The sequence below is a fragment of the Melitaea cinxia genome, chromosome 2, assembly GCF_905220565.1.
Source record: "Melitaea cinxia chromosome 2, ilMelCinx1.1, whole genome shotgun sequence".
Taxonomy (NCBI): Eukaryota; Metazoa; Arthropoda; class Insecta; order Lepidoptera; family Nymphalidae; genus Melitaea; species Melitaea cinxia.
Window position 1 is genome coordinate 9,751,559 of NC_059395.1, and position 15,616 is coordinate 9,767,174.

Consider the following 15,616-nt stretch of genomic DNA (forward strand, 5'->3'; position numbering starts at 1 on the left):
GCTGAAGTGATGAAGGGTAGATGTCCTTTGAAGGGTATAAGGCGTAGATGATTAATTCGTTTTTAATCAATAGTGCATATAATAAATTTCATGCTGCTAATTAAAAAAGGAATCTTCTCTAATATATAAAATTCTCGTGTCATGGTGTTAAACATTGAACTCCTCCGAAACGGCTCGATCGATTTTAATAAAATTTTGTGGGCATATCGGGTAGGTCTGAGAATCGGCCAACATCTATTTTTCATACCCCTTAGTTATAAGGGGGGGGGGGGGTTTAAGCGGGTTAATAACATATATGGCAAAGAAACGTTTGCGGGGTCAGCTAGTGATTATATAAAAAATTAAACAGATATTTTCAATATGAAAATATATAATTAATAGCGGGAAATAGCTGTGGCAATATAATGACCTCACGATTAACAAGAGCTTGGAGTGTAGAAAGGGTGGTCACATCAGCGAGCATCGTCATCAATGTCAAACCCGCGATTGAATACCTAATATTTTCATTTGTATTTTTTGATTTGTCGATAACTCATATTCGATCCTCATAATAGGTATGGAATGCTTAAGGTAACTAAAGTATTTAAATTGATAAATACTAATACTGTATCTGTCTCAATTAATTCTTACAAACACATTACCTATTTCAATTTCCACATTGTACTTAAACAGATTTTGAGAAGTTAATGTGAGTCTACTAAGCTATTCTTAAAAACTAGACATATGCCGCCAGGAACATTTTAGTAATCCTCTAAAGGAGCAATAATTACATTAGACACGCTATATAGATATATACATTTTTTATATTATAAATAGTTTAGGCAGAGTATGTAATGAAAGCGCTCTTCTTTTCTAGCTTGCTTTTTTCTCTTCTTTAAGCTAATAGACGCCTGAAACACCAGAAGCATCGAAAGCGCCTTTCTGACCCTGCCCCCAATCTCCTTAGGAGCTCTGGTCACCTTACTTACCACTGTAACACAACTGTACTTGAAAGCAATATTATTTAGTTGGGATCTTCTGTAAGGCCGCGGTACTTCCCCCATCGGGCTGCTCCAAATTTTGAAATGAAAATTTCCTGCTGTGCCCTGCCTCAGTAACTTTTATTTCTTTAATAATTATCGTCATATTTCAAACAATTTACAAATTATACATCTTAACATAAAACTGATCACTCTGCCTATTGGCGAAAACCGAATGAAAATCCTTTCAGTAATTTTGGAGTTTATCGAGAACAGACAGACTGAGGTGACGGAAGTTTTTATTATAAACTATGGTAAGATAATAAAAATATACGTATATTTAAGGATAATAAAAAATTTCCGATTTAAAATCTAATAAACAATCAATAGCGCTGATATCCATATTTGCTATCGTATGTGATAAATCGGACAACAAAAAAACAATACAATTTAGGTATACATTTAGTATAAATACGCTAATTACGCGATAATAGTATAATTTTGATTTAAGTAGTTGTGATATTAATTCAAGCTCCAGGTAAGCAGTGCCCGAACAATATTTGTGAGACTCATCCCCATTAAAATAATTAATTAATTTCCATTACGTTTATTCTAAGTCTATGGTTTTTTGATATTATATATAATTATTTGGTCAGTGCGTGAAAACAACTGTATTTTTTGCAACTTTGTTAATTAACAAAATCACCTTTTTGTGGAAAATAGAACTATGGGTTTAAAAAAAAAAAAAAAAAAAAAAAAAAAACATTATAGATATTTACAATTCACAACTTAAGAACTAAATATTTACAGATAGTTTTGGTATAAATCATGTCTTTCATGTATCAATCATGTATTTCCCCGTTGAATCGCTATGCCGATTCTCTGGGCAAAAAATGCACCAGCCCTCTGTCACCAGTGGAGGCAATAAAGCGATGAGTAATCTCATCATTTATCTCATTCATGGGGTTAAATAAAATATAATTCAAAAATTATACCCGGATTAATCGGAAAAAATACATCTGTGATATAATCATTTATCTATCTTCGACGAAAATTCCCGCTTAAAACCATTCATTAATGAATATTCAGTATCTCCGACATTGCCTAGCAATTGAAAGATATTTATAATCTCAGATTTATTAAATACCTTTTATTAAATGTATTTTATATTTAAGTTTTGGGATTTCTTCTTCTTGAATCTGGAATAAATATTTATCGTTTTGATTCAGCCATAATAATTATGTACATGTATTTTTAGCTTTTTCTTTTTGAGAAGTTCCTAATAAATTCATTTAAATCACAAAATATAGGAATGTTGTAATTATAAAATTTCGTAGGCATGTGGAGACGGACATTTGAATCTTATATTGGTTTCGGTTACGGTTGCTAATAGTACATTATTTTGACTAATGCGTTGTTTTAAAGAATTCCAATTCCAATTATTTATGGTTATGAATATGATTATTTACGATATATGAAATTATATTATATTTCATTTTTATCATTTAATACTGCTATGAACCATGTAAATAATTATACCTAATAGTTACTGTTAGTTACCCTTAGTTCATTATTCAAAATTGCGTAGAAATCCTACAAGGATTTTCACTGCAATTTTTACTAAGGAATTGTGATTAAGGACGTATAAAGTAGGCGCACGGCATGTGTGTTGGTTAACTGAACTAACATAAAAACACAGTACCATAAAATATACCGTAGATAACATGGTTTATTCAGATTACTATAAAATATAGGCAATAGGATGAAACTTAAGATGAAAAAGACTTTTGGAGTTTAACTTTTACAAAAACAATTTTAATTAATAACAATTAGGTAACTTCCGTAGAAACAATTAATGCGATCGACCCTGATTATTATCACAAGATATATACTGCTTATTATTTTTCCTATGATTTAATCAGGAAATTAATTGATAACTACTTTTTTGTAAGTAAGCACTGATAATTATTGTGGTTTCTCGCAAACGAAAAAAAAAAAGACTTCAATTACATCGATCAGTAACACAACGTAGGTCGACGAAAAAATAGTTAAGTAAATACGCATTAAAATAGATAACTCTAAAGGCAATTGTCAGATCTCAATCAAATTTAAATGGGGACATGTGACACATGTGTACTCGCTATCGATTTAAAAAAAAAAAAACATCAAAATTATTTTACTCACTCACTAGAAAAGTACTAAGTTGACACAAAAAAAAAACAGACGAATTGAGAATCTCCTCCTTTTTAACTTGGTTAAAAACTCGGAAATGGGAAAATGTCAATTTGATAAAAATCTTCCATGATTTATTAACCTAACCTAACGTCAAAAAACATGTTTTATTACATCAGATATTGGTATACACTTCAGCCTGTAATATCCCACTGCTGGGCAAAAGCCTCATTCCCCATGTAGCAGAAGGATCAGAGCTTAATCCACCAGGCTGTGCCAACGCGGGTTGGCGAATATATTTTCTACTATGAGTAACGATCGCAATCAGATATACATGATAACAATCGGGACCGACGGCTTAACGTGCTCTCCGAGGTACGGTGGGGAGGCCCAAAAAGACTGCACAAACACCCAAACCATTGTAAACATCTGTGTGGCCAATGCAAATGTTTTTCATGTGCGAGGATGGAACCCGCAACCGCCAGCGCAACAGCACAAAACGGTGCTGTGACCGTTGCGCCAACGCGTCGTTTTTTTGGTATAATTATCAGCAGTCTATAGTCTGATATGTAAATGTGGATAGGTGTTGAAAAAGTATACTAAGTACAACTAAAATTCATCCACAGCATCTAATGTCATTAACTTCTAATAGCAACTATGATTTTCAACTTTTATCTCTCAAATTTCATATGTTAAAACTGATAAAATCTGCCTACAACTTTCAAGGTCAATTGGAGTAAATTTTATCAAAGATATGGAGCCATCAAAATAACGAGGCTCATATTTTATCAGCAATCAAATCATTTCTACAATATATCAAATATAATCTCATTATTTATTTTACACCTGTTCAACATCGAAAATAAGTGATTACAATTTATTTCAATTAAGAACAAAAGTAACAAAACTATTCGCGAAAATTATTGTATTTCTAGTCAGTCTGTGCATGCTAATGAATATTATTATTTTTTGGATTTTATTTTAATTTTTCTTTAAATTCACTGGTAGCTCATTAGGGTAAAGAAAAAAAATAGGCAAACTATTGTAAAATAATTAATTATCATATTTTTTTTAAATAGTCACAATTATTTCATAATAATAGTTTGCTTAGTCAATTTTTGTGTAAAAGTTCTACTAAGTATGAAAAAAAGTTGTTATTGAGAAAAAAATAGATCGGATGAAATGGAGCATGAAATGTGAATATTTTTTAGGATTTTATTTAAAAAATAAATAAATGTGCCAAGTGTTTCAAAATATCCATACCTACTTTTGCGCGAGTCTACGTATAACAGACCATAATAATCTTTTTTCATTTCATACTTAGAATCTTTTTTCCATTTATCCTCATTTCCAAATAAATTGTATGTGACATAATATACCATACTGGGGTATTATTTGTATAGTTATTATGCTATAATATTATTAAATTATAATGACAGTAAAATATTCGTTTCAGAATGAAACTACTGTTAGTACTCGCGATATGCGGCTTCGTAGCAGCCGCCCCGAACGTAGAGAATCATGATGTTATTGTAGTAGGTATGTAATGTGATGCAAATAAAATAATGATTGGTGGAAGAAGAGCCTAATCCACAAAAATTCAAAAATCAATTAGAACTAACGAAACCCAACATTTTAATAACTAATTAATTGTTTTTAGTTTGTAACGAAATACAAGAAAATGTCTTTGTAATATTACGTCTATACTTAAATTGGGTTCCTCTTCGATACCAAAAATATTTAACTATTAAAAAAAAGTTGCACATAATTTAAAATGTATATCAATAATTTTTACCCAGAAAACATGGCCATCGAAGATCGAAATTGGTTGCTCGATAGGCTAGTAAATATGATGATTTCTACGATTCGTAATATTATTAAGAATGGCTTCGCTATAGTTGGGATCCCACCCCTAGATCCCTTGAAGATAGACAATTTGCACCTTGATATTCCTGTGGAACTTATTAAGTAAGTATGAACAAAACAATATTTGGTTACATTTTCAAAGTTTAGTTATTTGTTATCTTTACTAATTTATAAAACGTAAGATATTTATAATAATGGCAGCCGTATCTGGTCACAAAAAATAAATGATTTTTCGACTTAGGTTCGGATCTTAGACCATATCTGATAAACATTTTTTACTAGGATTGACTTTTTTCATTTTATTTATAAGTACAAAATAAAATACTTTTTGATGTCATTCTATATCAAAAGATTAGGAAAGGTAGCGCATTTTGACATAGGTACCTACACATTCATAATTAATTACGTCTGAAGTCCCTAATTTTTTCGCGCGTAGATATATAAATAATATGTGGTCTTTATTATTTATATATCTTGCTGTTATCTCTACATTTTTTCACGTATTGAAAAACATTATATGCAAACTTAAACATGAAGTTGTACTGTGATATCGCTGAATCTGCGTCCAAGGTGTTTTATCGTCAATTAAAAAACGTTCATAATATCCTATCATAAATTATATGCATCATATCCTATTTAGAAACGATTATCCTAATACTCTAACAACAACAATATGAATGCGGATATAATATAAGTTCAGATAAATAACTACATAATGACATTTTAATAGATTTAAATGAGAGTTTGGCTAAACTCAATTTTTTGGCTTGGCACGAATAGAGTTCTACTCAATAAATAGTTTTACGTATTGGAAAAAAGGCATTATGTTATTAAACTATTGTTATTAAACTATTGTTATTAAACTATTTGTCCTTTTACCATTAAATAACAATTCACTTAACATGCGTTAAGTTTTGCTGTTAATTACAATAGTTATAGTTTTTCGTTATATAGTAAGATATATAAAAAAACATAGATTAAGTTTGGCTACTGTTTCATTACAGCCTATACAGTCCACTGCTGGACATAGGCCTCCACAAGTTCGCGCCAAAAATGCGTGAACTCATGTGTATTGCCCATAGTCACCACGCTGGGCAGGCGGGTTGGTGACCGCAGGGCTGGCTTTGTCGCACCGAAGACGCTACTGCCCGTCTTCGGCATGTGCATTTTAAAGCCAGCAGTTGGATGGTTATCCCGCCACCGGTCGGCTTTTTAAGTTCTAAGGTGGTAGCGAAACTGTGTTATCCCTTAGTCGCCTCTTACGACACCCACGGGAAGAGAGGGGGTGGCTATATTCTTTAGTACCGTAGCCACACAGTACACTGGTGGCTACTGTTTAACATTTTAAAATGTGTGACACAAGCAAGTGTAAAGCATGATAATGAACAAACATTTATTTGTAAAAATTTATTAAAGTGCCATTTAATCTTTAAACTTTTTAACAGCCTAAATTTGAAACTAGAAAAGATCGTCGTAGTTGGTTTCGGTGAATTCGTGGTACATTCAAGCAAACTGGATGTCCACGAGCTCTCATTCGATCTTGACATCTCTATACCTCGTCTCGACATCAATTGTGGTCAGTATATTTTATTGTAATTTTATCTATCTGTTTTCACGACATTTATGCAACTAGGTTGGCAAACAAGCATATATCTACGGCTCATCTGATGGTAAGCGACTACCGTAGCTTATAGACGCCCACAACACCACAAGCATCGTAAGCGCGCTGCCGACCCTAAACCCAATCCCAATCAGGAATTCTAGTTACCTTACCCACCTCACCCTACTTGTAAGTATTACTATTTAGCTGTGATCTTCTGTAAAGTAGAGGTACTTCCCCAGTTAGGCTGTTCGAAATTTCGAGCAGGATATTTCTCGCTGTGTCAATGCCCCAGGTAATACGATATTGTTCGGGTTTTGTATTATCTCAGATTTTCTATCAATCTTAGGTGTACGGCACAGCACAGTATTATTGAATAAAGAGAAAGAGAGAGAGAGTCACATTAGGAATTTAAACTTGCCCAGAAAACGTTTTTTGGCAACACTGTTTATTCGAGATAACCTTTACAAATGTTTCAATTACACATTTGTTTACAATCGGAGCGTTTTATTTTATACTAGCTGTGCCCGCAATTTCGTCCGCGTGGAATTTTACAAAATAGTTATTTTTGATTTCGCAATTATTAAAAAAAAACTAAAATAAAAGTAGCGTAAGTTAGCCAGTGAAAGTCCCGTCAAAATCGGTTCAGCCGTTACAGAGATTAACTGGAACAAACAGACAGACAGACCAACAGACAAAAATTATAAAAAATATTATTTTGGTATATGTACCGTGTATACATACATATTAATTTAGTAAAAAGCGGTTAATTTAATATTACAAACAGACACTCCAATTTTATTTATTTTTATAGATAGATTTTATTTGAGATTATTAAAAAAGGTTAATTTCATTGTTGTTATTTATTAAATTTAAATATTAATTAGTATTTATGTGCTTATATTACAGAATTATACGACCTAACAGGGGATTTGTTAACCGCTATTCCAATTTACGGAAGAGGGAAAGCTGAGTAAGTATAATAAAACTAATATTAATAAATTGTAACCAATGCCATTGCTTGATGTTAAAACCGGACAACAGGCGTCTAAGATTTTAAGGAAATATAGTTTTCTAAGAACGCCATTGAAAAAACAAATGAATATATTTTATGTGATAGTAAGTATATTTCGTGAAAGAAAAAAGTTATAAACGATTTACCCGTACATTTTTTTGATACGTACTGCGGACGCCCTTCATAATAGGACAAGCCCGGATAAACCCTGGATTTTAGCTAGTCTTAAATCAATAAATTAAACATTATTAAAAACTCTTTACTGATCACGATATATTTTTTACAGATTTGTAGTCGAAGACTTAAAAATAAAGGCTAAACTTTTCTTAAAACAATCCGACAACGAAAAGGCTGTTATTATTGATCGGATTGAAGGAGCGGCATTTGAACTTCCTTACTTTAAGGTACTGAACATTAATATATATATTTAGTATTAAGAGTAAAAATGTTAGCTTACAAAAAAAATTATTAACATAGAGCATAATATAAATATACCTTTATATGTAATCCAAAGCATCAATTTACGTAACATAGCACTCGCTGTATTTTATTATCCCCTTATCTATTGTGGGTCAATTCCCAATAATGGCAAACATTGCTGTTTTAGTCAGTATTTTAATATTGTTTGTTCTTGCTAACACCGATATATTATACCCTGAACTTAATAAACCTGTAAGCACCACTGCCGGCCGAAGGCATCTTACGCCGTATAGTAGAAAGTATCAGAGCTTAGTCTATCATGCTGCTTCATAGGGGGCTGACAGATAATTTCCTTACTACGAGTAACGATATTTGTCAATTGTCTATGATAACATCCGAGATCAGATGTATTTGCTCTTCAAGGCACCTCCACCCCGAACCAAGTTGGATAGACCCCCAAGAGTATAGGCCCTGAGTCCTGACTTATCACTACATAGTATAAAACAAAGTCGCTTTCTCTGTCCCTGCACATGTATGTACGCTTAAATCTTTAAAACTACGCAACGGATTTTGATGCAGTTCTTTTTAATAGATAGATTGATTCAAGAGGAAGATTTATGTGTATAATAACATCCATTAAATAGTGGAGAAATACTGTTATTTTTGAGTTTTCTAATGTTATGTCGTAAATAATAATTATTTTTTTTCGCTTAAATTGCAAACGCAGGCTGAACCCTACGAGATTTATCAAAATAATGTACTAAGTATTGTACACATTGAAAAGGTCTACAGAAAACTCCGCGATGGTTTATACGTATCTCTTATGGATATCCCACAATAACATTTTTTTGTCATTTACTTTTTACGACAAATAATGGCTAATTTTCGAAGCGATTTTAAGCAATACAGCATTAATCCTTATCCAATTAAATACCTTAAATATATTTTTTATTTATTATAGATCTATATGGCCCTTTACAGCATATGATTTAAATGAATATTTTCGAAGATATTACAGATTTAAAAATCGCGGTACGTAGCGTTTGCGGCGGTTCCGGCCGGCTTTTACTCTAAGTTAACGCGTGCGGGCCACAGGCAGTAATGAATAAATCATAATTGTGTTTGCTCGCAAACGAAAAAAAACCGACTTCAATTACATCGACGAGTAGTAAAACGTAGATCAACGAAAAAATAGTCAAGTAACTGCGCGTTATCAAAGATTACTCAAAAAGTAGTTATCAGATCTCAATAAAATTTATATGTGACCACATGACAAACATCAGCTTTCGATTAAATTATTATAATTATTAAAATCGGTACACCCAGTAAAAAGTTATTGCGGATTTTCAAGAAGTTCCCTCGATTTCTCTGGGATCCCATCATCAGATCCTGGTTTCCTCATCATGGTACCAAACTAGGAATATCTCCTTTCCAACAAAAAAAGAATTATCAAAATCGGTACACCCAGTAAAAAGTTATTGCGGATTTTCAAGAATTTCCATCAATTTCTCTGGGATACCATCATCAGATCCTGGTTTCCTTATCATGGTACTAAACTTGGGATATCTCCTTTCCAACAAAAAAAGAATTATCAAAATCAGTACATCCAGTAGAAAGTTATGTGGTATAATACAACGTAGGACAACGAAAAAAGCGTCAAGTAAAAACGCATTATTAGATATAGCTCGAAAAGTAGTTGTTAAATCTCAAATAAATTTAAATGGGACCAATTGGCACACACCACCTTTCAATAAAAAAAAAAAAAAAAAAAAACAGTCGAATTGAGAACCTCCTCCTTTTTTGGAAGTCGGTTAAAAACTACTGGATCGATTTTAATCATTTTTTCAGTGAATGACATAGGCTATAATTATATTTTATACCCGTGCGAAGCCGGAGCGGGTCGCTAGTACAATATATATAAATCTGCTCCGAATAGTAATCGACTCGGGATCGAATCTGTGTTTAAGCGAGTAATATTGCAATAGATCGGGTGGCGTTCACAAGAACGACACTAGCTACAGAATTTAAGAAGGAGACGTTAATTGAAACTGAAATTAAATTTTTATTATAATCTTAATGTAGAGTACGATTTCAAGACATTAGTACATTTTGTTGTAATTAGTTTTTTCCTCAATAACTTTAAATTACGTTTACTATTTCATTTAATACAAAATTATGTCTGATTTTAGTCTAATCTGGATGGAGCGATCGGTGGTGGAGATATCGACGCAATTGTTAACGCAATTATAGAAGAAGTGCTTGTGGGCTATGTCAACCGCTTCCGTGGTGCCATCTCCATGTTTGCATCAGAACTTATCCTCAACATCGCAAACCCTATTTTGGAACAATTAGATACCTGGGCCATCCTTGCTCCTTTCTTACCTAGAGTTTCTTTGTAAATATTATAAACACAAATTTGTAAACACTCTTAGGTATTATTTTAGTTATAACCATTTTCTTGTTGATTACAATTTAAAAACTTTGTGGTTATATACATGTAAAACATTAAAGATTTTTGAACTCGGCTTAAAAAATAATCATAAATGTCTTAAGTATAGTTATTTATTTGAAACACAAATCAGTACCTAATATATTGTCACTTTAGGGACAATTATGGTTTAAAAATAAAAACAGTACAGCAACTTAATTTTTGTTTTTTTATAAACTAAAAATTCTTTTTTAATAATTACATAAAGATTATGAAAATTGTACTTATACAGCTACAGCATTGAATCACCACACTTCCCGACACACTTTTGAAAAGTCCAATTTATATCCTTCTGAACACAAGTTCTCTTCAACAGGAGAATCTTCATATTCTACATTTTTTATTATCACATCGTATTCTTGTACTGGTTCATTAAATATATCATTACGAATAATTGCCGCCGTAGCGATACTAATTAGTATGATGAAAACCGTAATAAAATATATTTTCGTCCACATTTTAGTTTAGTTACACACAAATTGCCCTGATGAGATGCAGATTACCAAATGAATGCTAACGTTGTTGAATGCACGAAGGTCAAATGTTAACTTCCGTTGATACCGCCCACGCGAGTGTCGTACACAACTTGATATATGATTTCGCATTTCATTACAATAATCCTTTGATAATAAATAATACAGCGTAATAAAATTATTTCTAACAAAAATTAAAAAGATCTGTTTAAATCGACTCCAAACATTACCTTATCTACTTTAGTGAGTTTTATTATAACCGCACTGATTGCTTCGCGCTATGACCATTGAATATCGTTGGGTTCCAAATTAGTACTTATGAACAGTCGATAAATTATAATCATTTTTTGTCTTTATAAATTTATCGAATTTGACCATTTCTGCAAGTCGGCAACTTACGCGTAATTGTTACAAGGATGAAATCAAAAGGTATATATGGATGAAATAAACTATTATACATAATTTATATACATTGAATTTTATCATTTACTAGCTTCTGCGTGCGACTTCGTCCGCGTGGAACAGAGGCGTGCGCAATACTTGATCATCATTATTTTACTGCGATATTATTTTAAAACTGCGATATCTCCTAAGATACTCATTGAAATCGAATTATGTAAAAGGCTATTTTGTTTTAAATTAAATACTTGTGACGTAACGTATTCATTTTTGAATATCATATCAAAAATTGACTGCTCCAGCGGGGTTCGAACCCGCGTCTCCGACTTGCCGTGTCGGCGCTCTAGCCAATTAAGCTATGGAACGATGCACCCGCTCGAGCGAAATTTTCGATATGATAATTTTTAATTTTCGGTTTAAGCGAACCGTGGCGCCGTCTATAGTGAGCTCTTTACAGAAACCCATAACTATTCAAAGTTTCATATTACAATGAAAATCTTTGACAGGAGACGACACCATGCTATTTTTAATATCTAAGATTTTTATTTTTTGTGTTACCCACATTAGGAATTCTAAACATTTTTGAATATCATATCAAAAATTGACCGCTCCAGCGGGGTTCGAACCCGCACGGCAAGTCGGAGACGCGGGAATTCCTAATGTGGGTAACACAAAAAATAAAAATCTTAGATATTAAAAATAGCATGGTGTCGTCTCCTGTCAAAGATTTTCATTGTAATATGAAACTTTGAATAGTTACGGGTTTCTGTAAAGAGCTCACTATAGACGGCGCCACGGTTCGCTTAAACCGAAAATTAAAAATTATCATATCGAAAATTTCGCTCGAGCGGGTGCATCGTTCCATAGCTTAATTGGCTAGAGCGCCGACACGGCAAGTCGGAGACGCGGGTTCGAACCCCGCTGGAGCGGTCAATTTTTGATATGATATTCAAAAATGTTTAGAATTCCTAATGTGGGTAACACAAAAAATAAAAATCTTAGATATTAAAAATAGCATGGTGTCGTCTCCTGTCAAAGATTTTCATTGTAATATGAAACTTTGAATAGTTACGGGTTTCTGTAAAGAGCTCACTATAGACGGCGCCACGGTTCGCTTAAACCGAAAATTAAAAATTATCATATCGAAAATTTCGCTCGAGCGGGTGCATCGTTCCATAGCTTAATTGGCTAGAGCGCCGACACGGCAAGTCGGAGACGCGGGTTCGAACCCCGCTGGAGCGGTCAATTTTTGATATGATATCCAAAAATGTTTAGAATTCCTAATGTGGGTAACACAAAAAATAAAAATCTTAGATAGTAACGTATTCATTTGGATAAGGGTTAATATCATGTTTATAAAAACGTCTTCGCAAATAATATAATATTTCAGAACTAACTTGGTTAGCATAAAAAAGGTTATAGTGAGCCAACCTTAAAAGATAGATATATGCTGCCGCAGACTTTTTTTTTGAACTTCATCATTACAGCCTATACAGTCCACTGCTGGACATCGGCCTCCACAAGTTAACGCCAAAAATAACGTGAACTCATGTGTTTTGCCCATAGTCACCACGCTGGGCAGGCGGGTTGGTGACCGCAGTACTGGCTTTGTCGCACCGAAGACGCTGTTGCCCGTCTTCGGCCTGTGTATTTCAAAGCCAGCAGTTGGATGGTTATCCCGCCACCGGTCGGCTTTTAAAGTTCCAAGGTGGTAGTGGAACTGTGTTATCCCTTAGTCGCCTTTTACGACACCCACGGGAAAAGAAGGGGTGGCTATATTCTTTAGTACCGTAGCCACACAGTACTTTTTGAACTTAAAGAGGATAAATTCTGTCATACATGATTTTTGCGAAACTTTAACTGTTTTCGCAGCGCACGCAGCGGAAGCTCTCAATAGGAAAAAAGAACCCCTGATTTTAAAACATTCTTCATTGGTGCTCCGCTCCTTTTGGTCTCAGCGTGAAGATATATAACCTATAACCTTCCTCGATAAATGGGCTATCTAACACAAAAACAATTTTTCAAACCGGACCAGGCGTTTCTGAGATAAGCGCGATCAAACAAACAGACAAACAAACTTCAGCTTTATAACATTAGTATAGATGATAAAATTTTTGTAGTTTTTGCGTAAAAGAGGAACAAACATCCATACATCCATACATACAAACTTTCGCGTTTATAATATTAATAAGATTTGTCAGATTAAAAATCAAATAAATAGTATGCGATTATGAATTAAAAAAACCAATTCAAAACTAAAAATCAAAGCGAAAGTTCCTTTAAGCTTTCAAGGTAAGGAATTAGGAAACCTGATACAAATTTTCAGTAAAATTAAACGTTTTATTATAATAAAAATGAAATTATGAGCAACCCAACAAAATTACAACCTTATTGTCTCAAAAACTATTTAAAATATAAATCAAATTAAAAAAAAAATGGCATAAATATCCACTACTAATCTAAGTAAAATAAAAACACCCAGTACATTTTTCCTTTGTAAATATTTATTTTATTTATTTATTTACACTTTCGCACACCAATACAAGGTTTTAACAGTATTACAAATGATATATAAAAATAGAATTTGCATCAGTTGCAACTGGCGGCTTTATCGCTAATACAGCGATCGCTATAAGCGATAAGGCCGCCTTTGCATACTTATTTGTTTTTTTTTTATCTAATACTTCTGAATCGTATCTTCTTTTTTGAGTGCAATAAATTTTTAATAAATAAACAAAATAAATAAATACTTCATTTAACTAGAATAAAAATAAATTACTAACATTGAACATTAAGAGACTACGTTGTGGTCTCAAAAACTGAAATATAAAACAAATCTCTCGTTAATTTTTACGTTTAAATTTTTTTTTTGGAAATTAAAAATAATTATTGTAACAAATGTCCAGTCCTATTTTATATGATTAGTTACTACACACGACTGCAGTAGAACTTACGAAACGTAAATCTCTCTCTTTCAATCTTCACTAACTTATATTTCCCTCTTAACTTCCATTCGCCTCACTCGATCACATTTTTCGTAACGCTCTCATCACGCATTCACCAGCTTACTTCCTAAGCCAAGCGGGCGTAAAGAAGTTTTACTTAAAAAGTTTAATAAATTCTTAATAGCTCTTCTGGCAGAGTCCCAAGTCTTCCAATTACTCTAGACTTATTAAATCATATAAAACGTTTCTTTGACTCAGATACTTTATCAGTTTTTGTTAGAAAATAAAAATTTCAGAATTATTATTCACACTAAGTAAAAAAAAAATATAGTTTTTTTCAAGATAAATTTTTCCACAAGGAAAGCCATTTTTTTTAACCAGCTATTGTTTAAGTATGTTTAAATAAACTCCAGTACTTTATGAAATTTATATAAAAGCATAAAAATGTTTACTGGGTTAGATTATTATAGCAACCATTATAAACTCAATAGTTGGGTGTTCAACAAGTAATAAGCGTTGTAAACAAGTAATAGCTGTAGTAGTTTATTATAAAATTTTAATCATAAATAACAGCTGCATTTCTTAGATGTATTGTTTGTTAGCTGTATACCCAACACTGAGCATAGTAATACTTATACCCAATTACATTTTCGAAAATCTTAGCATAAACAAAATTATTGTCAACATATATTTATGTTATAATAACACAAAATTAAATGAAAACAAAACAATAATTTTTATTTTATTATTAATACAAATTAGCATTCATTACCTATGTAAGAATAGAAATTAAATTAATAATTTCTAACATCTTTTTTTCTATTCATGACACATCATCAGTCGTACAGGATAAAATATATGTCGACACATACATAATTATGTTACTTTGTAAAAGAAAGTAATAAAAACTTTAATAATAAGTAAGTAAAAGTAGTTTAGTAATAATAATTTTTTCGTAAATAAAAAAATTTTTTTTCTTTTATTCTACATGCAGAATTAAAACAAATTTAGGTATAATTAATTATTACAATATGATATAAAATTGGAACTAAATATAAAATAATTTATTAATTAGCACAGTTAATGATGAGAAAAACTGAATTAATACTATATTTCCGAACTTATGATTAAAAAGCATAATTAAAGGAACGATTTATATAAAATATGAATACTTCACTTATACTTAATCAACAATCTAAATCATTCATAGTAAAATTTTCAATTTTTTTCATTTCTTTTTTTTTTTAATATTTAATTGTTAAATATCACACATCAAAAA

General features: G+C 32.0%; 1 protein-coding gene across 1 annotated transcript; it reads left to right on the forward strand.

Annotated features, from left to right (window-relative positions):
• The first annotated feature begins 4,588 nt into the window (after positions 1 to 4,588).
• On the forward strand, positions 4,589 to 11,027 carry LOC123664444. The gene is made up of 6 exons (XM_045598989.1): positions 4,589 to 4,670; positions 4,931 to 5,099; positions 6,443 to 6,573; positions 7,507 to 7,570; positions 7,899 to 8,016; positions 10,222 to 11,027. Exons 1-6 carry the CDS (start codon positions 4,589 to 4,591, stop codon positions 10,429 to 10,431), a joined length of 774 nt encoding a protein of 257 aa, XP_045454945.1. The 3' UTR covers positions 10,432 to 11,027.
• Positions 11,028 to 15,616: the final 4,589 nt, after the last annotated feature.